At 43.9% G+C, this 24,625-nt stretch overlaps 1 protein-coding gene across 5 annotated transcripts in view; it reads right to left on the bottom strand.

Moving 5' to 3' along the window:
- The window catches only part of MAP2K4 (mitogen-activated protein kinase kinase 4), an 85,830-nt gene that overhangs the window by 18,357 nt on the left and 42,848 nt on the right, over positions 1–24,625 (bottom strand). For all 5 annotated transcript variants that reach the window (XR_016459090.1, XM_090121975.1, XM_031603768.2 and 2 more), the window contains 5 exons: positions 22,380–22,554; positions 12,631–12,750; positions 3,205–3,324; positions 1,186–1,237; positions 653–780 (listed from right to left, as the gene is read on the bottom strand). Coding sequence is in view for 4 of the 5 variants with exons in the window: in XM_090121975.1 (XP_089978101.1) it covers positions 653–780; positions 1,186–1,237; positions 3,205–3,324; positions 12,631–12,750; positions 22,380–22,554 (595 nt within the window). In the remaining variant the exon portion in view is untranslated. The remainder of the gene's footprint in view (positions 1–652; positions 781–1,185; positions 1,238–3,204; positions 3,325–12,630; positions 12,751–22,379; positions 22,555–24,625) is intronic.

Here is a 24,625-nt window from a genome sequence, read left to right as displayed (position 1 = left end):
AAAGGCATGGATAAAAAATTGGTTGGATGGTTGTAGAGGGTTGTTGTCAATGGCCCTATGCCCAGGTGGAGGCTGGTTACAAGAAGTGTAACCACGGATCTGTCCTGGGACCAGCACTCTTTAACATCCTTATCAATGACACAGACAGTGGGACTGAGTGTATCCCCACCAAGCTGAGTGGTGCTCTTGATACAACAGAAAGAAGGGATGCCATCCAGGGGGATATGGACAGGCTTGAAAAGTGGATACATGAGAATTTAATGAGGTTTAATAAGGCCAAATGTAAGGTGTTGCACTTGACTAGAGGTACATGAGTACAGACTGGGAGAAGAACACACTGAGAACAGCCCTGTGGAAGACTTGGGGTCCTGTTGTACAAATAGCTGCACATGAGCCAGCAGTGTGCTCCTGCAGCCCAGACAGCCAACAGCACCCTGGGCTGCATTAACAGGGGGGTGGCAGTGGGCAGGGAAGGGACTGTCTCCTGTTACTAACGGTGCTTATTCTAGAGTTGTTTCTTCTGGGAAGGGAATGCTTATCCCACGTGAACCAAGCTGGCACTTTGGGCAGATGCTCTGAGCCAGGCCTGATGAAGAGGGTCAGGAAGCTGCACAGCCCACAGGCACCCAGCACCAAGCTCAGCCCCACTCACCGCCATGTACGGCCGGCACCCTGCATCTCGTGTTTTGGCAATGGAGTCCACAAGCTGTCCACTAATGCCGAAGTCACAGAGTTTAATATTTCCATTTCTGTCCAGAAGAATATTGGAAGGTTTGATATCTGTAAGGGGAAGAAATTTAAACTGTTAAGTCTCAGCTGGAGAGTTCAATTTCCCAAAGGGCAGCTGCAGAGAATCAGCACCAATAGTGACTGCTGCACATGGCCCCTGACTGTTCTCATGGCCACTGAAGGTCCAACCAGAGCGACAGGAGATGGAGTGAGCCACCCAATGACCCTGAAAGCTCACTACAACAGTCCAACCCCTGCTTGGTATGGAAAAACGTGGATCAGAGAGGCAAGGAAACAGCCACCAACCCCTGAGATCACAATGCAGAATCTGTACTGCTCCACATGCTCCCATCTGTGGCAGGGCTTGTGCGAATTACACTGTGACTTGATGCAAAGCTTGCTTCAAATTCTTGCTGTTAGCTTTGTAGGCAAATTGAAGAAAATAGATGAACTTACCTCTGTGAATGATTTTCAAGTTTTCTTTTAAGTGGTTTAGTGCTTTCACAGTCTAGGAAAAAATACAGATGAAAAATAAGCAGATGTCATGAAATTCTTGTGATTATTCAACTTCTGGAGTTCCAAGAGCAGGGGAGAAAAACATTAAATACAAATAGGCATGAGTGCTGCAAATAAACTATACGATTAAAACGTTTTTCTCACAATTTTTTCTGCAAACAGAAGGTGATATTAAAAGAGGGCAAGTATCTTTGAAAGATCACACTTCAAGATAGGAAAGCAAGAGATGAAGTTAAGTAATTTCTGATATTAGTTAAATTAAGCAAGAACTTATTTCCAGCCTTGTGCTGTATCTTTTCCATAAGAAACAAATGACCTATTCTGCTGTTCCTATTCCCTTGCCTGAGCAGCAGCTCCTCATCTCAGTGGTGTGAGGAGCTGCACACCGTTGTGATTTACTCATTCCGCACCAAGTGGAAGAGATACTCAAAAAGCCTGATACACAGGACAATTTAAAAAAAAAAGTTTTAATTTCACATAGATCAGTGAAAGTGCTAGACAGAAGACTGCCTTAATGATGATGGCAAGAGGATGTTAGCGTTCTGCTGGTAAGCTCTCTGAAGTCGTATGCCTGTGAGGACAAAAAGCCTCAAAAGCCTGCTCCTTCCTGCTTGCATTTTCTGGTGCACACATTCCCTCCTGCTCACATAATAAAGAGTTCAGGTAATGAGAAGCTCTGGCAAACTCTGCTGAGCCCAAGTGGGGTAGCTGCAGTGCTGTCCCTCCCGACTGCCTCCCTCTGCCCTCCTAGCGCAGGCTCTGCTTGTCACCTGAAGCTACCACACTCCACTGAAGAGCAAAACACCAACTGGTTTCTAGGCAGGTCTGTGGAGGAATGAGAGTGGATGGTCTTCCTGTACCCTGACAGAATCTCCTGCTCCCAGACTCGAGCCCAGAGCTCTTCAGCTCAGGGTAACAGAACGCTAGCATGAAATCAAGGATGATCTGTTGAAACACTCCAGGCTGCAGCACAGGTCTTGCTTCAACCAGTATTACATTTAGCTGGTCAGTAGCATGATGATTCACCCCATAAGCAGCAGAACAGCCATCAGCCGTCTTAGACCGGATTTTCAGTCTTGACTTTAATCATCTTATAACTAAGAGTGTGAGCTGTCAAGGCAGACTGCTAGCTTGTAAGAAGTGACTGCAAGTCCAGGTAGGCACAATATTTCTTAAAGGTGCCTTCTGGAAGGATGAGGATGATGGCCTTCTCCCAGGATTTGACCCTCAGCAGAATTTGCCTGTAGTTTTTCAAGAGGTCACAGGTTGCAACTTGATGAGCACTTCCCAACCACTCTGACAAAGCATGACATAAACTTACTGTAGAGAGGCAGTTTGTGCTTTGTTACAACACATCACTCACATTTTCCTGTCACTCCCAAACCTGACTCCTGCAGCCCTTCACCTTTTAGAGGCCTCAATGAAATAACCCACTTGGCTCAGCTGTGACTTTTTCACTGGACCAAAACAGCAAACTGATTAAGCTGCTGCTGAAGAACCCACCTGCATTTTTAGGAGCCTTTGCCCAATGGCACCAGAGGTTTCTGGACCACAGAAGCCCAGACTATCCTGCAGAAATCCAATGGGCCCAACATAGTTTTATGGGCAGCAGCAGGAGAGAAATCTCAGGATACTTTTCAACACTCCTTCCTTCACAGTCCAAACCCCAAAGCCTGTTTTGCAGAGCCAATGCTTACCTCGTATTTAGACAACCAAGGGTTTGAGCAGAGTCAGTCACAGACCACCAGGACCCAATTCTCCACCATGTAATGTGTTATAGGAAAACTATAATATATTCAAGGTTCATTAAAACTGGGATGCAATACAACAGCAACAGTTGTACTGCATGCAGATCAAGTGTCTTTCTTACAAGTTAAATAAGAGACCCGAATTTTTCAAACTAGCTTCAAAAAAAATCACACACACACACACACAAAAAAAGCTTAACAAAGTACTCACAGCTAAAGTGATTTTGCCTAGGATTTCTTCTGGAATAACATCATCTAATACACTATATACATATTTGTAAAACTTATCAAACGAGGTAGACATGAGCTCCATACAGATCCAACAGTCACCCTGGAAAAACAAAAGAATCTTTGTTAATGTCAAGCTTAAATGAGAAACAAAAACCCAGAGAGCATTAAGACATCCCTTGAATCCAATAAAACACAGAAACAGCAACGTGCATTTGACAGAAAGGAAGAATTCCATCCTGATTAATTTCAGCCATTTGATCAGCAGCGAGCCTGAACTAGTCATTGAGAGCAATGGAAAAATCACCCCTATTATCCACTTCCCCTAACTCTATTCACCAGCAGAGAAATCTAATTGACAAGATCAGACTTGACACTGCATATTAGCTGCCCGAGAATAGATGAACTGATGCCTCAAAAACTGTCTGGTTCTCAAGGAGGCTGATGGCACAGTGAGACACAGCCATGCACAGTAAGACTACAAAAATGCCCTGCAATTTACGTCAACGCTGCATAGGCCAGAGAACATTGCATACTGCATTTGGAGACATAATCAAAGCAAGAGAAAATGAAAAGAAATCCAGGAGGACAGGGAGTTTTGTTGACTTGCATTTAACAATTAATTTAAATGCAGAAAACTGTTAAGGCACATCGCTGCTAAATGAAAAGGGCGGTGGGGCACTGGCACAGGTTGCCCAGAGAGGTGGAGGATGGTACCCAAGGTCAGGCTGGATGGGGCTCTGAGCACCTCATCGAGCTCTGCGTGTCCCTGCTCACTGCAGAAGAGTTGTACCAGATGATCTGGTATGATTCTATGAAGAACTAAGCTGAACAATCAGAGGAGAGCAGCATGTCTTCTTACCAAGTTCTCTCCTAAGATTTGTGAGTCAGCCCATTCAAGCTGGTGATAAGAAATGGGTCACCACAAAGATCATGTATGGAAGAATTTCTCATCTCTTGTTGCAGTATGCGTGGTGATAAACAGCTTAGCCATGGATTGATCTTAGCTATTTGAAATTTTAAACATTTCAACTTCCATTGAGGACCAGTGAAGGCTTTGTATGAGCTGTTTCTGTTGAGTGTAATGCACTTCATGCAGTGCACTGTTCCTAGGAATACTACACCAACAGAACTGGACTGTCCTCACCAGAAATGACAATCTCTACAGGCCACATCACAATCACTGTTAAAACTGCATGAGTTGCCAAAATCTAACTGCAAGATGTGGTTTATCAGCCTGGCTGCTCCATTGTGGTGAGGCACCGTCTGAAGCACTGCCGAGCAGCAGCTCCTGCAATGCAGGAAGTGACAAATAGAGGAGAAGTCCCGTGAAGTAATTATCCCAAACCAGACAAAACCACAGACATACACAAAGCACATGGAAATGAAATGAGGAAAAAAAACGAGAGCATGGAAATGCTGGCAATCTTGCAAAGCCCCATGCTCCCATTTGGTGCACCTCAAGTCAATTCTGTTTGAAGCAATCTCCTGGTCTTCACGTCAGCCAGGAGCAATTCTCAGGTATTAATGACAGAATTAAAAAAGCATGCCAAGCCACAGGTTTTAAGGCCAAAAAAAAGGGATTTTGCATCCACTCAGAATGACCTCCTATGAAAAACAGGCCAAGAAATGGCATCCACTGTCCATGGCATCCATCTCCAGACCAAGTGCTTGGTTTAGTGGGAACACAAAAGGCCAGCAAAGGGGCCAGTGGGAATAAAAGGGGACAGTTTCAGTGGTGTAAAAACATCCTTCACCTACACACTGGTACCAGCTCACGTCTCCCACATAAGGGAAAGGGCTGCTAGAAGCCTGAGCCCAAAGAACACACCTGAAACAGAGCAAAAGGCACTGATTAAAAAGGCACTTTGCTGAATGCAGAGGCTGGGACACCACCAAGAGGCAAACGCAGCACAAAGAGAACACAGCTGTTCCAAGTGATTGACACAAGGCAGTTGTGGAGAGAGACATGGAGAAAGGAGAGCTCAGGATGCTAGAGAAACATTGGTTATGGATGGATTTGGCTGAGGACCTGATCTGATTTAAACTGTAGAAAAGAATTTGTTTCATGTGCAGAAGTGTTTCCTTTTCAGCATTGGCAACAAATGCAAAGTGCAGTCGTGGCACTTCTGTATCATCAAGAGTGGCTCAGAGAAAGTACTATGGATGCAGTGTTAGTGATGCATGTGAAATCATGTGAAACTGGAACCATACCAGACCCTTACCAACTATCCACAGTGAAAGCAAACAATGACTCTACTGCCCACTGGATCTTTCAAGACATTGCTTCTGCTTTGAGCAGCCCTAGCTTAAAAGCTGTTAGTGTGCCACATTCCTGTGGGACTGTACTAAGACTACAGGGAACTGGATTCATTTGCGAATTCAACTGGCTGCCCTCAGCCTCATGTTTATGTCCAACTGCATTCGTATGTGAGTGCCCTCAGTGGCCCAGGTTTCAAGGCTGCTGTTTGTACAGGAAAAGCCAATTTATGTGGAACAACAGGCAACCTTATCTGAGCTGTTACTGTAACAAAAGCTTCACTTTTATGTCTGCAGGGTTGTGGTATGCATTACTGAATACTCCAGCATGTTTGTGTGTCACCACAACATTCAAAATGATTATGATCAAAAGCACCAAAGGAGAACAAAAATCAAGACATGGTTTTGTCCATTCCCTGGAATATATGCCATATAGAAACCCTGGGTGTGGATATTTATTGATCTGGCAAGATAAAAGTTTACCTGATCAACATGAATTCACATCAGCAAGATGTGAAGAAAGATGAGAGAACTTTTCAATTATGTAGCTTCTTAAAGGCTGGTACTGAGTCAAAATCCTGTAGGTTCTCCTCTCTTCCTGTAACTTGAAAGAACCTACCTAAAGGCAGAGCTGAAAAACCTTACTGAGAACAAGGGTAAGACTGGCAGATACAACTGAATTTGGTTACCCAGTCCCTTTCTTAGCAAATACAGAGAAGTGCTGATGTGAACAGCAAACTTCTGCTTCATCTTGAGTTGCGAGAACAATATCATCTTAATGAAAATTTCTCTTCAATTTATGCTCCCAGGTCAGGTTGATTTCTGATTACAAAATGGCAAAGGAAGAAGTTCAGCTTTTCTCTTCCACCTATAGCTATTCTTCCAAAGAATATATTTTATTCCTTTTCAAGTGCTAGATTACCAGATGCTAGTGCACTTCTTGTAGGTACATCAAAAAATGTCCTTCGCTACCAATGGTCCAGGACATACACTAAAACTGTGTTTTTACCAGCAGCTGGGCTGCTTCCACTTCTGAATTCTGCGTTCTTAGTCGCCATCTCACAGCCAAATACATTACAGAGATGCCACTGAGCTGGAAAGCAGTTTGGCAGGAAAAGGACCTGGAGGTCCTGGCAGACAAGATGAACATGAACCAGCCACAGATAAGGTTGGTGGTATCCTGGGCTGCCTTAGGCAAAGTCCTGCCCTGAGGTTGATTCCTCCCTTTGGCTCAGCACTGGTGTGGCCACACCTGGAGTGCTTAGTCCAGTTCCGGGCTCCCAACCACAAGAGACAAGAAGCCACAGGAGGGTCCAACCAAGGGCCAAAAAGATGATGAAGGGTGAGTTCAGCCTGGGGAAGAGAAGGTTCAAGGGGATCTCATCAATATCTATAAATACCTGAAAGAACAGTGCAGAGATGAAGGAGCCAGGCTCTTCCCTAGGACACGAGGCATTGGGCACAAACCATAGCACAGGAGGCTCCCTAAGAACACAATCCACAAACACATTTGACTGTGCAAAGTGCCTGAGCACTGTCACAGGTTGCACAGAGAGGTTATGGATTTTCAGTACCAAAAGCTGCCCAGACACGGTCCTGGACCACCTGAACCGGGTGGCTCTGCTTGAGCAGGGAGCTTGGATATAATGGCCTCAAGAGGTTCCTCCCAGCCTCAATCAGTCTATGATCCTGCACTACCAACACTGCAGTTTTATCACATTATTGCACCTTTATGCAAGTTGCATCTATACTAACAAGAGCAAATGGAGACTCCCACCACAGCTCCCTACAAGACACATAAGGCACTTTTCCTGAGGATTGCTCATTTGACCAGACATCTCAAGCCACTCCAAAACAGCTGAAGACTTCCACTGTCAGGTAGTATGTCGAGAACCTCCACAGAAGTGCTACAGAGCAGCTACATCACATATGCAGTCTCAGTCCAATGAAAGACTCATCTTCAAACACACATGAATATGTTGAAATAATGAACGCTGCAGATTTAAGAGCCTGTCTGGATGTTGTGTCTTCTGTTGGCACTGGGAGACACTTTTGAAAGTCTTCGTAATGACTAGCACTGTTCCAAATATTATACTTATTACATATTAACAGAGATCTTCGGAACAGAGGGCAACCCTGTCTCTGACTGAGAATGCAGGATACTGGAAATATTTATTCTTCTATTACTTCATTTTCTAGTTGTGATTCTGTCCTGTCACAGGAAAGTTAAACTGACTGTCACCTTCTTTGTCTGAATGCTTTTGTGTAGTATAAAAATTCATGAATATAATTGCTTTCATTCTTCCTCAAATCTTAACTTGTCACCAACAAAAAAGAGTTGAGAGTTTCTAGAGCAGTCTGCTAAGGTCTTTTAACTGTTGAAAATTCCTAGAGATCCCATAGATTTAAAAGAGTGTTTATTGTACCAAAATCATAGAGCAGGGCTACACTACTTTCAAGAGCTGTGAAAAAGCAACCACTGAGGTGTGGTGGGTGTTCTGTCCCTGGAGACGTTCAAGGCAAGGCTGGATAAGGCCTGGGGCAACCTGATCTAGCTGTGCATGTCTCTGTGCACTGCAGGGGAGCTGGACTGGGTGGCCTTTAGAGGTCCCTTTCAACCCTAAGGATTCTATGATTCTACTTCAAGAAAATAAGGTGTATTATGAAAGTACTTCTCAGGCACTGCAGGTGACAGGCACTCCATCCCACTCTCCTCTGGTTGTCTCAAGATGAGCAGACATCAACAGCAAAGAGAACAAAGACCTTGTATCAAATGATCAAGGATACATCCACAACTCAAATCAACATCAGTGCTGTGCTGCTGTCACAGCCATACTACTAACTCTTCCCTCACACCAGCTGAAGGTCCCACGGCCTGCTTTGCCTGGCTTCCTTGGCCTATTTTACAACTTGGAATTCTTTACTGAGTCTGTTGATTTAAACTTGGCTTGTCTACATTCATAGTGTGTAGAAGTTGCTGCTGATATCCCAAATCAGACAAGGCTTTTTTCCTCTTCCCTTCTTGATAAGAAAAGAACCAGGAATGGTGATCTTAAAAGAGTAGTTAGTGTGGTTGAGATACAGGAACAATCTCAATCTAGGTCAGCTGCAAATCTTGCAACATACACACAAGAAACAACTGCTTTTCTAAGCAGATATCTTTGCCCTCCAAACAGCAACTCTGAGGGAAGAGCAGATGCATAGCTCAGCCTGATACTCTTGTTTTCTCACTAGAAGTGAAATCTTTGCAGAATTCCTAGCCATCCTCTTCTCCTTTTCCATATGGCAAATACCGTTTTGAGAGGGAACAAACTGACCCTGGTAGCCAGACCTTCTGCAATGTGCCATCCTCAGGACTGATGTGGAAAGCTCTGTGTGCTCTGTAAATCAGAAGTCAATGGTCTCACTGGGGCAGTATGGGGAAGCCAGCTGACTTCATCAGGCTCTCAATCTCCTACAACTAGGAATAACAGCATAACCACCTCTCCCGTGCTTCTCTTCCTCATTCCTCAGACTTTACTAGAAGCAACCTTCTCTCTTAAGAAGTCAAACTGCGGACATGAAAGCCATCTCAACTCCCACACATGAACAAGTCAGCAGTGAGGGATGCTTCCTGTTCTTGCCAAAAAGGTGAAACTTTCTACCTGGGATTTCTGCAGAAGCAGCAGAGCAGTCCGGTCAGCTGCCCCAACCGAACAAAGCAGGCTGTACCATCATGGGGATGTGAATGGTGATATCAGGGTCACAACCTCATAGCTCTGGAAAGAGACTCCAGCACAGGCACCATCTGACGTCAGCATGATGAAGTCTCCTTTATTCATGCAAAGGTTGAAATGTTGCTTTTCCATTATTCATGTTTCACTAAGTAGGTAATTCAATTTCATCTGAGTGAGTGCCTAAAAACTCTCACCAAGTTCCACTGCTGATAGTTTACATACAGTTTTTGCATTGATATACATTACACTGTATTTGTAAACATACCTAACAGAAAGATGTACTACATGATTGAAGAACAAGGAGCAAATAAAACACAGGTAAAGGTGTTGATGGCTGAGGGACAACCAATACCACTCCCCAGAAAAGACTCAATCCCATGTCAAGCTTCCATGATGCTTATTCATGCCCCAGTCTGGTTTTCATGGATCGATGGTATAGCTGTAGCTTATGGCATTGAGCAATTTTTCAAGAAGAAGCTTTCAAATTGTCAGAATTGCCAGAGACAAAGCAGCATTTTAAACATTTTCCTATCAAAAAATGCTTGCTGAACAAGTGAGAATACAAGTAGGGAAAATATTCACCTGCAATATTTTTTGCTTTTCCAAATCAAACATTTTATACTCATAGAGGCTGTCACAGCAACTTGTCTGTTTACAGTTATATGACTGCCCTCAAAGTAAGTTCCATTCAATTTGTCCTACTATTCCTACTCCCCAAACCACCAGGGGAGAGCTCTGCTTCTCAGCACAAACTGCTCAGTCCTTCAGAGAGGTACCTGCCATTCAGAACAGTCCAGCTGTCTTATTGCTCCTCCTGAAGCTGCTACAACCTTCTTGCCAATTATGTGATTATGAGAGGTGCCTGCTCCATATTCTAGCTCCTCTAAAGAGACTCAGAGAGAAGTTTTTTACCTTTTAGGAGCAGGAGGAAGAAAATTTCCCACCTGTAGCTCCATCTATTCCCAGAGAATCTGAATCCTGGCTCAGAGCAGAAGGTCTCAAGATCTGTCTTCTGGAATGTTTTTCCTTATTTTTCACCTTAAAATGCTGAAAAACAAGGTTTGTTGACACATGTATTGCTGTAGGACTTCCTGAGAGAGGTTTAGTCCCATGTGGTCCTGTGACTCAGTTTGCATCAGGGAGCTGGATGATTCCATTACTTTGGGAATGGATTAGAGTTGGAGGGTTCAAACATACTGCTGAAAATCTTTTTTTTCACTTAAATACGTTTTTTCTCTTCTCTGTAGTCACAGTTTTCCTTCCTTTAAAAAATGTGATTTACATTTGAACATTTAATTAATATGACAAGACAGAAAACTCATCCAAGTCTATCAGGAAGAAGCCAAGGTGAGGGGAAGAATCCCACACCACTGATGCTCAGGGTGAAGGCAGAGGGGATGCCAGGGACCATCAAAATATATCCCAGGGTGACCTTACTGAAGCCTTGCCCAAAGAACAATGCCTAGCTGCAAGAGAACAGGCTTTTTGACAATACTGCTGCAAAGGCCGGACTGACAGCTGGGTACTGAGCAGGCAGGTTTTTGCATTATTGATGTATGTACGCTTACACTCTGGAATGTGCCTAGAATTGCAAAGAGGTGACAGGCTCATGCAGCTCTGAACATGTTGCTCATCAGCAACTGGCAAGATATGGCCTTGCCCAGAGACTTTTCTTCAAACTAGCTGACAGCCTTATCATTTGTATTTCAGCAAAGCTGCCAACTTGCAGCCAAGGCTGAGCCTTCACACTCAGTAGGAGTTCAGACTGCATGAACAGGGACGCTTCTTGGCCCGAAATATTCAACAAATAAGACAAGGTGAAGCATGGGAAAAGCACCTTCTTCCTCTAACAGCACCCCAGTAAAGCCCTTACAGGCTCAGCATAGGCTGCAATGCCAGATAATATGCAAGGATGGAAAACAGGGATCTACTCACTGTTGTTCTTCTTCCTCTAGGTAGGCTCAAGTAGAGGAAAATATGCAAGCATGGCAAAAGATTGTTAAGGCTGCATGTACAACACCAATTCCCAACTGTTTTTACTGGTCATTTCAAAGGCAATGGGAGTGCCTGGGCAAGGCACAAGGAGACAGAATAATTCTGTCTCGCAGAGTAATTCATACCTTAAATTATGTATATTATAAGTAGATGCTAAAACAGTCACAAAAATGCAGTGATTAACATTGTATTCCTGGCCATGCAGAACCGAATTATGCCAGGATTAACAGTGGTCAGCTTACATATCTTTTGATGCTCTAACTCTGGTCTTGATACAACTCATGGAAGTGTCATATTGGGTAACTCACTCACTCCACAACACAGAGTATTTATGTGCATTAAAGGTCCAAGCAAAATTACTGCCCCTAGGCAAGCTATTGCAGGTACTGCTCCTTTCAAGAACAGTAATGCAATTGTGGTACCAAAAGGATAGCACAGAACTGGAAAAGATGCAGATAACAGCAAGAGAGATTATCAAAGATCAGAATGAATTCTGTGTATGACACAAGCTGGCACTTATCTGGCTGAAGAAGAAGATATGGTAGGCAGGGAAAATGGCAACACTCCAAAAGATCCTCAGGAGCCTGGACAGAATGGAAAAGGAGCAACTGCCTCATCAAATACAGACAGCAAGGGAATCACTGGGAGCAGCATTCAGAATAGTGGGATGAAAACTGGAAATGGACTGTGGTGCTCCAAATGAAGGGTGCACAACCAGAGGAAGACCCTTTCTGGAAGCACTACAAATGCAAAAAATGTACAGGTATTCAAAGGAAAAATCACTAAGCAAAAGACAGAGCTCAGAAGACATTAATCTACACATGACTGAAGGCTATGCCAAAGTCATGCACATGCTTCTGTAAGCAGATCCTGTGGGCCCAGAGACAGGAGCACCCGCTGCTCTGACCAAGCAAGGTCACTCGTTCTTATGCATCTGCACGTACAAACTTCAGGGAAGAAGTACATATATCATGGGTCTGACACAGCCCTGGTACATACACACGTGCACACATACACCTATATATACATCAGGTTAAAGTCTGCTTCCAGCAGCCACCTTTATTACAGGGATACTGAGTTTGCACGTCCTCCACGTGCTTCTTTCTGACAACTGCTGACATTGATCACACTTGTGTCCAAGCATGGTGCTGCAGAGCTGCACCCAGCCCAACAGCACTCACCTTGCACGAGGAACCTCAAGTTCATTGAAGGAGAGACTGAAATATGCAGACAGATATAATAACAAGGGGGAGAGCATCTAGGTGTTTAGCAGCACTCAAACATCTGGGTATTTTGGTTAAATAACCTTGATTAAAGGTGGCAGTCTAGAAATCCTAACAAATTAATTTTCTCATCCTTACTGCAATTTGGCAACTGCAAAGACAAAAAAGGCAGAAAAACAAACTGTGCTATGAATGAAGCAAGTTTGGAGTCCCCACCTCTCTGAAGAGTGCACCATAAAACTGAACAATATATGGGCAGTCACTGCTTCGCATTACTACATCAAGGTCCATCAGAAGCTGCTTCTGTTCTTTTTCATCCACTGTCGATCGAATTCTCTGAAAGAGGAAGAGTGGCAGAGACTTTATCACTTACATGCCATTACTGTATCCTCCAAACCACCACTGGAGAAACATGTCAAGGACCCCAAACCCAAGGCTGAGCAGGCAATCCCCAAAGCATGCTCAAACACACTCTAGAGAATCGAACTACATAATTGAACTACATTGTCAAACAAGAATTTTAACTGATAACCCCAAAAGTTGTTAAATTCAGACTGTAATATACCCAATTAAGTTTTACTATCATTAAGCATCATCATTTTCAGATGAAATGGCAGAATGAAATCAAAGAGCAGAGATTTCACCGAAGCCTACAGTGAAACAATACATTCAGGTTTTTATTTCAAAACAAATACCCACAGAGTTCTTAGCAATACTGGATGGGGCTCAAAGACCAATTTGAAATTTAACTAAGGAATATTATGTTTCAAATCAATAAGAAAAGCAAAGAAGACAAAACGATTCCCTCCACCACAACTGACACTGAAAATGGCCCATCAGGTAATCGAGGAAACACATTTCTCTGGAAACCCTAATGGTGAGCAACAGTCTTTCTCATAAAACTAACAATATTTGGCCGAGGTAACATTAAGATATAATGTACAAAATATAGACATACTGTATGTTTGAAAACATATATATATATATATATATATATATACACACACTATTCTTTACACTATACGTAAGGAAATCTATGATTTGAGTGGGAAAGAACAATGCAAGTTTGAAAACAGAAGATAGCACACTTCCAAACATGAAGCTCATTAAATGAAGGATGGAGTGGACCATCCAAAGATTTTCATGTTACTTTTGCAAACACATTTAACAAGTTGCACTAATTAATGCATTCCCTGAAATGTGAGGAAAATCATGACCCTGAAGAATAAATAATTAAAAAAAAAAAAAGAAAAAAAAGAAAAAATAATTGTCAAGAAGTCCAAAGCAACAGAAGTAGCCGAGGCACTCCTTGAGAAGAAAAACTACTTGGCACCTAGGAAAGAAAAAATATTCAAGGTTCTGGGACAAACTTATGTGATACCAGCACCAAGTCCTACCAGCACTGCTAGGCAGAGCTCCCTGCCCTGCAAACAACTGCTGGTGGCAGCAAGACCACACATGTTAACAAGCACAGGGCTCAGCATGTGAAGGTACCATCAAGGTTGGCTATTCATATCACATCATTTAAGAAACAGTGCATGATTTTGTACCTTTAGACTTTTTTGTGCTGAATCACAAAAAATGAGGACGGTATTGATACTACAGTTTTCCTTACCTTTGGTGCATCCTGATATTGTTAATTCACCATTCATTTTTTACATTCTAGTTCGGCCTAGACCAGTAATTGTTGTGCTCATGCTACCCTTTTCCCTCCCAATGGATTCTAGAGTACTAGGGAAAATTGTCCAGCACATCCACACACCTTGCAAAGCCACCGAGTGGGTGATATTTTGTAGTTGCAAATAGAGCAAGAAGATGGCTGAGGGGACTAGCAATGAACTAAACCACTTCACCTCTAGGTCACTGGTTCAAATCTGTTTTGCAGAAGTTCAGTGCCATCACTGAAGAAAGTCACATAAAGTCACATAAAGCTCTACAACCCCGCGCTGGGACACCAAAGGCTAAGCAGAATGAATGTCTCTTTCTAGATGGCATACCGTTATCACTATATGAAATGATAATGACATTGTTCTGACCCTTGACAGAAGATGACGGATGGCAAAGCCACTGTGGTGGGATGTCTGAGGGACAGTTTAGATGCTTCTCTGCACTTCTCTGAAAAGTTCACAAAGAAGGTGAGGAGCAATACAAGAAGAATCTTTTCTCTATACTGTGACTCACAGCTCTCTTCCATGCCAACTCCCTATCTCCCAGCCCCTCAAAAGCCTTTCTCATGGTGATCCAAGAATCTTCTCAGCTTCCCTCTGCATCACCCTCACATTTGCACAATCTAGCCTTCCCTGCAGTGTGCTTCTCAAATTCTACAACTTCATCCAAAAGCATCTCATCCCACCTCTGATATTTCCTTTTCTGCTCTTATTTCTTCATCTCTGGAAAGCATATAAGATACGTTGTATAGAGGAGGCTATTTTAATGGCACCTTGGAACAACACCAAATCCTAACACTGCTCCTTTTGCCAACCACAATCTCTTCTGGAAGAAAGAGCAAGAGCAAGTAAAGGACCCAGAGGATGGACTGTCAGTCAGTTATACTGCAGAGCATCCATGCAGATGCAGCACCCAAAGGACAACTTGAGAAGCCAGCATGAACTCCTGAGCAAACATCGCTTCAAGGTCCAAAGACTGCTGGGGATGAGGGCGAAACAATCAGAGGCAATGTGCAGCACAGCACAGAGCAGGGGGCAGCCCAGGCTGGAGAAGACAGCTTTGTTTGCCTGGACAGTCTGTTGCATGCCAGCAGTCTCAATTCACCAGCTAAGGAACAGCATTCCAGGCAGAAGAAGGAAGAAAAAGCAAAAGGTAATCAAAGTCACCAGCAACCATTATTCAAATAGCACATGAGCTGTAATGAAGACCCACTATCTAACTCCATGGCAGGACACTCAGCTGTTCCCACATACAGACTTTCCAGGGATGTGGGAAATAGCAGGAAAGACACAAAGCAAGGCAACAGTCTGGTGACACCATTTAATGGGACAGACAGGTCTCACTTGTCTTCAGATCCTACACATCTTAGCCTGGTTACTCTACTGCATGCAGGTGCTGCTATGGCCAAACAATCTACATAAGGAAGAAGGTTTTTTTTTTAGCAGATAGAGGAAGTCTCATTTTTAACAGTTCCTTGTTGGCCTCAAACTGCAACAAACCCTTCAGAAGTACATTCTTCATCCCGTTTAGTACAAACTCAGGTTAGGATAAAGCCTTCTAACATCAGAAACAAGGGCTCTGAAAGTTGTGCTCCAGACAGCATCAGCAGCAAAATCCTAAGCTATGCTCTGTGGATTGGAAAGCTCGAACCTCAAACCAGGCAAATCCCACAAAGCAGACCCAAAACAGAAGAGACATCACCAAGCCTCAGTATACACAAGAAAAGATTCAGGTGCAGTGGGTAGCAACCAGTTGAGAAAGAGGAAAGGGAATAAGGAAAAAGGGGAAAGGTAAAGAGGAAAAGAAGAAAAGGAAGAAAAAGGCACGAAACTGAAAACCTGCTTCTTGAGCTAAGAGGAAAAATAGCACTGTTCTGCACACAGGACTCAGAAGAAAGCACAGCAGTGGTGCTTGACAGTGCCCCAGTGGGCTGGGTTACCTGCAGGAACAGAGAACTGGAAGAGGGTTTTGCATACTTGCTGCTGAGGACAAGAACATTCACCTACCCATCCATAACACTTTTAGTCCTGAAAAAAGCAAGTCAGGTCTTCCACTGATCACAACTAGCCTCTGTCTCCTCTAAAAAGACTCAGTCTTTCACCATTTCCTTTTAATTCATCATTCACTACTTCCTCTGTATCTTATCAGCAGGGTTTGGAACAGCCTTCCCTTACTCTCAGCCAACTACCCAAACAGATGAATGAAACAGAAAATCCTCCTCAATAAATTCTAAGATAAGTAGTCAGCTTCAGGGACTGTATCTAATTGTGCCAAGAATTGAAATGTATACCACAAAGCCAGCTCACAAAAATCCTAATGCTCCTCTTCCAAAATCATATGGGAAACAGGAAGGTCAGAGAAACATGCCCCTTGGTTGAACTTAATCCACTTGAGTGTCATCTTAGAGTGCTATCAGATATCCAGGAAATGATGGATAAATTACAGAGGTATAAATAAATGTTTAACTTCTGCTCTCAAGGACATCTGATACTTAACAACCTATTTCAACTGTGGAACTGCCTTCAGTGAAAATCTGTGAAAGCCAAGACTTAAACACCTGTTTTAAAGCAATGGGTAAGAGAGCAAGCACTGACTACAATGCAAAATGATGTGAAAGAGGCACTGTGTTCTGAACCAGGAACAGCTTCACAGCTTACTGACTTCTCCTGGAAGAACAAAGATCTTTTACAGATGTTTTATAGGCTTGACATCCTATGTATTTCCAAACAGTGCCTCAGCCAGCTTCTCTGATTACCCAGCTGATCTTAGAATTGCTTCTGAATTTGTTAGGACAACTGCAGAAGAAGTGGAAGGCCGCCTGTAGTCTGGTCAAAACTATTGCTGGACTACACAAAAAACAGAAAACCAACAAAATCCGAACATGTTGGCTAGAAGTGGGAACTAAACTAGATAATATTGCAGAAAAAGACTGAATCAGATTGATTTGTACTGCGGACAGATACTACAAGATACAGAAAATTCTGGTACATAGCTGAAAATCAGTGCTTCTGGAGTGGAGGAAAACTTGAAGGACTGCGGACAAAAATGCCCCCTCCACAGTTTGCTCACTCCCTAGGTGTATTTCTGAGGGAAAAAGCACAAGAGGTGTAAGACTTGTCCATGCAGCCCTGACAAGAAGCCTGAACACCAACTGAAGCACAAACCATTTGACAGGCTCTTGACAGCACATTTTTCAGGCAGTTCAAAACAAGAGAAGCAGAAGAGGAAGAAATTGTTAGAAGCTTCTAGCACCAAAACCAAAACCTCTGGGTGTTTCCTACAGCTGGAGAGCTGTGGTTCAGGAGGCTGGAGGGGAGTGCAGGGGCCTGAGCTGTGCCTTCCCATTGCTGCTGTGCTTGGGCTCCAGGCTGGCACAAGCATCGCTTCACAGGTTAAAGGCTGGACATGTCAAATATTTGATTATTTATCTTGGGAACATTTCAAGCAAGAAACCCTCCCAGCCTTCAGAATTCTGGTTAATAAAACCCACGCTACGTATTATCTGCGCTATTTAAGGAGTAAGCAGAGCATCATGCTCCAACAGTGAGAATAGTTCCTAGCATTCATTCAGACTGGGAGACGTTTCATTTATATATTTTTATATCACTCTGGGAAAACAAGGATATTTTAACATCTCGTTTTGATCACCAAGCTTAAAGGGAAACCTCAGGACAGAAATAACCCTCAGCTGCTTGGTGAGCTTCCCAAGGAAACCACTTCACCCTAATAAAATGGGACTTTGATCTGACAATGACAGTCTGGTTCTTTGGCTGTGTGGTATCCTCATGAAACAAGATGCACAGCCCCCTGGAGCAGCTATGACAACAACATATGGTGATACTGGAGGGCAGGTACCAAAGGGGTTGGGGCAGCATGTGTTGTGAAGCCTCAGCAATAAGATGAGGAGTGACAGAGTGCAGCAGATCCTGGGAAGAGACCAGGGCTTCCTGCAGGGAGATTGTTCACAAGTGACTTACAGACTGACACAGACTGAACAAGAACAGAAGAGCAAACAAGAAACCAGAAACAAAGCGAAAGGACGATGGGTGAAAACTTGGAAGCTGGACAAGACAGTATCACAGAGAACTGATGCTGGTGCCACAGGCAAATGTGGGCCAGGGCAGATACTGCCTTCAAGGAAAAGGACTCCAGAAGAGAAACTTGCCAAGGAGGTACAGAGTTCATGTACAAACTGGCCTTGCAGTGATGAATTTGCACAGAGTTGGCAATGGACAAAAATGGGCTGTTTTCTTTCCCATAAGGGACAGTCTTGACCTCATATGCAAATAAATTCTCAGGAAAATTAATAGGGATTTTTTGAGTGAGGAGAAGATCACGGTGCCTGCTGATCCAGAGTGAACAGGCACTTGGAATCTGTAGGAAGACCTATGAGACAAATGGGATTTAAGGAACAAGAGGATTCTTATTTCAATCTTGCAAAAATAGAATATTTTTCATAGAGAAAAATGAAAAAATGTTGCATATAAATCCTCTGAGTCTGATTCCTTTTTCTTTTACCACCTCCCCCTCTTCCTGATGTGCCTGGGAAGAGGCTTTCAATGGGTCGAGCAGGGGATGCAAAAGCAACACAGCAAATCCTGCAATTGCCTGCCTGTAGGCAATAAGCACAATAATATAATAATGTAGCACAAGAATTTATCATCGAAGCCTCTTTCTCCAACAGCCTGAAGCTTTGCTGAACTGGTTTCACACCAGTGACGTAAAGGGGTGTATTGTCCTCCTCTACAGCTGATGCTGAAGTACCAGATAAAAGCTTTCAGTCTTGCCCAACGGCCTGACAGTCACAGGACACCCTCATTAGAAGTCCCAGGATTACATCTGCCAAGATCCAGACATTGGCTGATCAGACCAAACTGCATAAAAGGAGAAATGAAGGGAAACTGTGCTTTCACCTGCACATCTCAAGTTGTTTTGGTGCTATTTCAGCATGCACAGGAGTGGAGACTGCTGTGGTAAGAAGTAGAAACAGGAGGGACAGCCCCTGAGCTTTGCTTGGGGACTCAGGAGCACAGCAGAACACATGCTGCAGGGAAAACACAGGGCACCATGCAGAGAGAAAGCAGAAGGTGAATGTAAACAATGCTTGAAGGAACCAAAGATTGCAAAGTGCCATGAAAGTGGCATGACAGGGTAGGAAAAGCCAGAAGAAGGAAGTGGAAACAATCTGAGGTCTGATACAGCAGCTGCGTTTCCTCAAGCCTGAGAGGTGTGCAGGATGAGTGCTCAAAGCTGCCAGGCTGTCTGGGTGCAGCAGGAGCTGGAAACTCCAAGATGGGAAAAGAGCAACTCTTCATCTGTTCATTGCTATGTAACTGCAGCACGCCTCTGGAACAAGCAGGATTTGAACCTGTCTGCAGAAGGGACTGACAAGCTGCATGCAGATGCAGCCTGGAGATGGTAACTGCAAATAGGACTTGATCCTGCCAGGAATAAGTGGGGTGGAAGACAGCTGACTGCTCCAGAATCTTGTCATGGATAGTGATGGAAGAGGATGAAGGAGAAACTGGATGAGGCCCACACAGCAATTTTCTCTGCATCTAACTAGCAGCTTCTGGAGCTCTCTCTGTCTTTCACTCATCAGTACAGAACAGACAACTTCTGGCTTGCAGCCTCCAAAAATCTATTTCCTCCCCTTCCAAGGGATCTGCCTGATGCCCTGGTGTTGCTGTAATCAGCTCTTAGGGAAGCACTGGACAGGAACAGCAGTACCACCAAATAATGAGATACACTGGTTTTGAAATTCAATGTCCTCAAGGCCAGGCACAACGCACAGTGCCACAACACTGAACTGCAAGCAGGTGTGACTTAGATCATAGCTAGAACTTCAGATCATCAGACTGACATGGCTTCCTCTCAACCATTCATTTTCTATGCTTTTTCTCTTAGGATAGTTTCAATTTGAAGGAGAATATATCAAATTAAATTCCTGCCTGTATAGCAAGGAGAAACTACAGAGAGCAGCTTGTTTACCTGGAGGCAGGTGAGGAGCTGGGGCTTCAGAAGGCAACAGCTTTATAAGCCAGGAGGACACCACAGGCTTGGGGGAAACGGAGAGAACAGGAGATGGATGGCCCCAAACACAGATGGACTATAAAGCAGACTGGAACAAAGCAGGATACTGCACAACACAGACTGCCCCAAAAGCAACAGCAATTTGAGAAGAGAAAAGGCTAAGTGTTTTGGAATGAACCAGTAGGTAGTCTGGAATCAGCTCTATCCTGAAGCCTCACCTGAAACTGCACCATCCAGGCTTTGGAATAGCTCTTTCTGCAGCAGAGATGTCACATACTGTTCCACTCATACATTTTCCTTTGCTCAGTCACATTTTATCCCCATTGGCAATGCAGAACAGCCCTCACTCCTAACATTTTAGAAACAGATGTGGCTGCCCAGAGCCTCCAGCTTCCCTTTTCCCTTCAGTGAAGAAAAGTGCAGCAGGGACAGGGGTGTGTTCAGAGAAAAGAAAGTGGCATCACCCAGCCTGCTACTCTGACATTTCAAAATTCAGACGCTGTAAAATTAGGGGGTTTTATTTGCTTAATGCTGAGCCATCATGCCCAGCACCCGCAGAAATTGCACACACCTCTCTTGCCTCAGCAAAGACAGCTCAATAAGATGTGCAATGCCACCTCCAACAGTGGGCAAGAGCACTTTTGGAGCCTTCCACCTTGCAGGTGGGAGCTGTACCTGCACTGCAGCCCATCCACACTGACCACACTTCACTACCATCCAGAAAATCCCTTTGCAAACATAGTCTGGGACAAGAGAATTTCTGTGCCAGCAGACACATCTCCTTCTTGGTGACACTAGCCAGCCCAACAAAGCACTCATTGCAGCAGAGCTGTACCCACTGCAGAGCTCTGTCACAAACCCACTTAGCTATAGGCAGAGCTTTTTTCAGACCCACAGCCATCATGATTGTAAAACCTGTTGCCTAGGACACATACTGTGGACATGGTGCCCAGGCATCATCTCACCTCATCAGTGATTTTCAACCTATCATCTGCAAACTCCACCTAACAGTTCCACCAAAAGCAACTGAAAGAACCAGGTCTTCACTTACGGGCAGCCTCCAGTTCCACTGATGACTTTGAGGGATTAAAAAAAAATCACAATGAAACATCAATACCACTGCATTCTGTTCCAAAGCTGTGAGGCCCAGCCAATGATCCCACCCCTATGAGGATGTCAACATTTACAGGAGAAAGTTAAGGGATGCTGGTTACTCCAGCCTGATATAGTTCAGACGAGTACAAATTACATTTGTAGCAGCTAGAGCTGGGGTTGTGGTCTGCCTACATGCCACACCAGGCCAGCAGCAGCAAATGTTTCCAGATCATTCAGAGAACAGCCCAAGAAGAAAGAGAGAGCTGAAAAAGAGAGTGACACCAACTTCTACACAGTTCAAAGCTCTCTTCTACTCTTTCACATGAGCTATGGGAGCACGTACAGTTAACATCATCAGCAAACTTAAAAGACTAATGTCATTAGCTACTAGCTAGCAGCAAGCAAAGTAAAGGATAAGGAAGAGAGAGAATGGCTGCTGTCCACCAAGCCCAGCTCAATGGACAAGCAGCTCCTCAGAAACGCCTGGTGAGAAGCACTGCTACAGCAAAACAAAGACTACTCCGCATTGCCCAGCTGGGAAATGAGGCTGCATATTGTTCATGCTTCTAAGGTGAGATTTTGGGCAGCATAAGGTAGAAAACGGGCAATCCTGCAATCCACAACACCTTCCATCTCAGCAGATCCAACATGGTAAGCAGGAAGCAAATACGCACCATCACGTATCAGCAAGAGCAAACCACTCCCTGGAAGATCCCCATTCCAGCTCCTTGTGGGGAGGTGGTTAATTGCTACACCATGGGAACATGCTTACATAAAAAGCAAATCTCACATCACTGCCTTATTTCACAAAAGACACCAAGAAGCTGCCAGACATCAGCTTGTGCCTACAACCAACCTTGGCTGTATCCGAACCAGTGACCCAGAGGTGAAAGGCCCATGCCCCATTACCAGTCTCCAGAAACATGTGATCCTCTTAAAACAGTAAGTTCCTGATAGGCATTTTCAAAAGGGCACAAGCAATTACAAGAGTGTCACAAATCACTTGACAACATGCCTGTTATACAATGCATTTTCAGCAAAAAGCAGCCTTTATATTGGAAATAAAAGAAAAGAGCAGTAGATGGGTTGTCGATGGAAGAACATGAATTCTCCATCACATTTCATCCCTAATGGACTGAAGTACAAATGTAAGGATGGGCATCACCTACTTTAACTGCCATAATTTGCCCACTTGGTTTGTGGACCATTTTGTTGACAGAACCATAAGCGCCTCGTCCAATTTCTCCAAGGTCTTTCAAGTCCTCTGCTGTAAAATCCCAATGCTGTTCAGGGGAAATCTTCAATTTTCCTGATGATTCAATGCTGTGTGTTCTCAGTCTCTCTCTGTCAAAAATATTGGGAAGCAATTTTTCCACATTTTAAATAGTCTGTAAATGTCTCTTTTCAGCACTTGATTAAACATTAGAAGAGAGGAGTTCACAAAGTCTACAGCAATAATCTGACTCCAGGAAGAATTCTGGTTGGGGTGGGGGGTGCAGGGGTGAGGGAGAATGTTAAATCAAAAATGACATACATTTGCTCACAGCTTCAATTAATGATAAGTTTCACCAGCTGTGGCATAAAATTCAGCATGTCTCATATATTAGAGTCATTCTAATCACTCATTTACACAGTTCTTTCTGCTTTGCACAAAATACAACAGGCTTAAAGCAGGATCTGGTAACATGCAGAACCCAGAGTCTGAAGAGCACTCCCCATCCCCATCTCCCCAGACTTCTGCTGCTGTACACCGTTATGCTCCAGTCTCACTTTTAATTGGGTTTCTATTCAACATGAGCAAAATCTTTCATTTGTACAAGGGGACTTCAGAGTGTTTGCTCTTAATGGAAAACTGCAATTAATTTTTAAAACATTTTAGGCAATTGTTTAATTTATTAAAAAAAAAAAAAATGAAGAGCCAATAACTTGTATCTATAAAAAACAATGCAAGCTGTTTGTGACATACAGAAAAAAAAAGTGCCTTCAAGCACTTCTTCAAGCAGAATGGTACCCCAGGTGTATAGGATGTAGGAGTTCAACAGTTGTTTTAAGATACTTATCATTACTCATTCAAATGTGGCAAAATTCCTACTGAATTAGTAGGAAATGCACAAGTATTTTCAACACCGTTCACCTTAAAATGCCATGCAAAATTTCAGATTTTTATTAATTAACAAAATGATTCACACATCTTTGGTCATGATGTGTGCCAAAAATCTGAGCTTCCTACTTTAATGTAGTAAGGATAGTTCTCACTGCAGGACACACCGAGCCCACACAGATATTCGAGCCAACAGGTGTTTCTGGCACCGCGTAAATAAGGGAGGTTCTGTCAAACCCATCCCTTGGACTCTGACACTTTTCTTGGGCATTTGATGAAGCAACCACATGCTCACCCAGGCTGTGGCCGAACATGCATGAAGTAGCTGACCAAATGCATAAAGCTTATCGAGTTTATCAGCCAGAGGAATGAGGACATTACCACCGATCCCAGGCGTGATGACCACCACGGAGCATGTGTCACCAGCAGCTGTGAGCAGCGCCCAGCGGGAAGTGCTGGTGCCCCCATCCTGCCCTGGGTTTTATTTGGAACCCAGATTTGTGAGGGCAGCGAGGTCAGGCCCAAAGGTCGATTTGCTGGTACAACAAAGGTTCAAACAGTTCATCTGCTGCACTCCAGCTTCCCTGCAACACAAGCTTAGCACTTTCCGGGCTTGGAGCAGCTGCATTTCCTGAACCCTTGACCTGTTCAACGAACGCTGCTACCAAACAGCCCCTCTTTCCATTCTAAGCGGTGTCTCTCCTGCTCATTCCCCTTCTCTAACCAGAGATTTTCAATCTGCCATTCCCTATGGAGTCCTTCAGCTTTGCTGTCCTTCAGAATAACCCTGCAGCACTGATGGTGCGCAGCCCGGAGGGGACGAGCACAGCAGCACCCCTCCCTTAGCACTGCTGTGTGTTTGATCCTTCAGAATAAAACACTGCATTGAGTGGCATTCTCTCTGAAATCTACTTACTGAAGAGCAAGGAATGAAAGTGAGGCAATAAAGGAACAAGAAAAGAAAAGAAGAAAATATAGAAGAATAAAAAAAGGGAAGAAACATGACCTCCAGCCCTGCCCGCTGTCTCACAGACAGCCTACACTGCAACAGCCAGCTGCCCCCTAACTTCTGCACTGCTCCTTGCTGTCAGCAGCACAGGAATGGCTCTGGCTGCAGTGTAAGGATGCAGCAATTCCTGCCCACAAAGCTAAATGCTGCTGGAGCAGGATGGGAAATGAGGGGCTTCCAGGTGTGGATGCGACTTCCCGAGCAAGCACTCTCCATCTCATTTTGAAACAACACTGCCTATTTAAGTTCTCAGAAAGTTAAAGAAAAAAATATTGACATGGTGTATCCTGGAAAAGCAGTTAAAC

Source organism: Phasianus colchicus, chromosome 20, assembly GCF_987193195.1.
Source record: "Phasianus colchicus chromosome 20, bPhaCol1.hap1.1, whole genome shotgun sequence".
NCBI lineage: Eukaryota > Metazoa > Chordata > Aves > Galliformes > Phasianidae > Phasianus > Phasianus colchicus.
The sequence above is the reverse complement of the archived record's forward strand: the minus strand, read 5'-3'. Positions and strand labels throughout refer to the sequence as shown.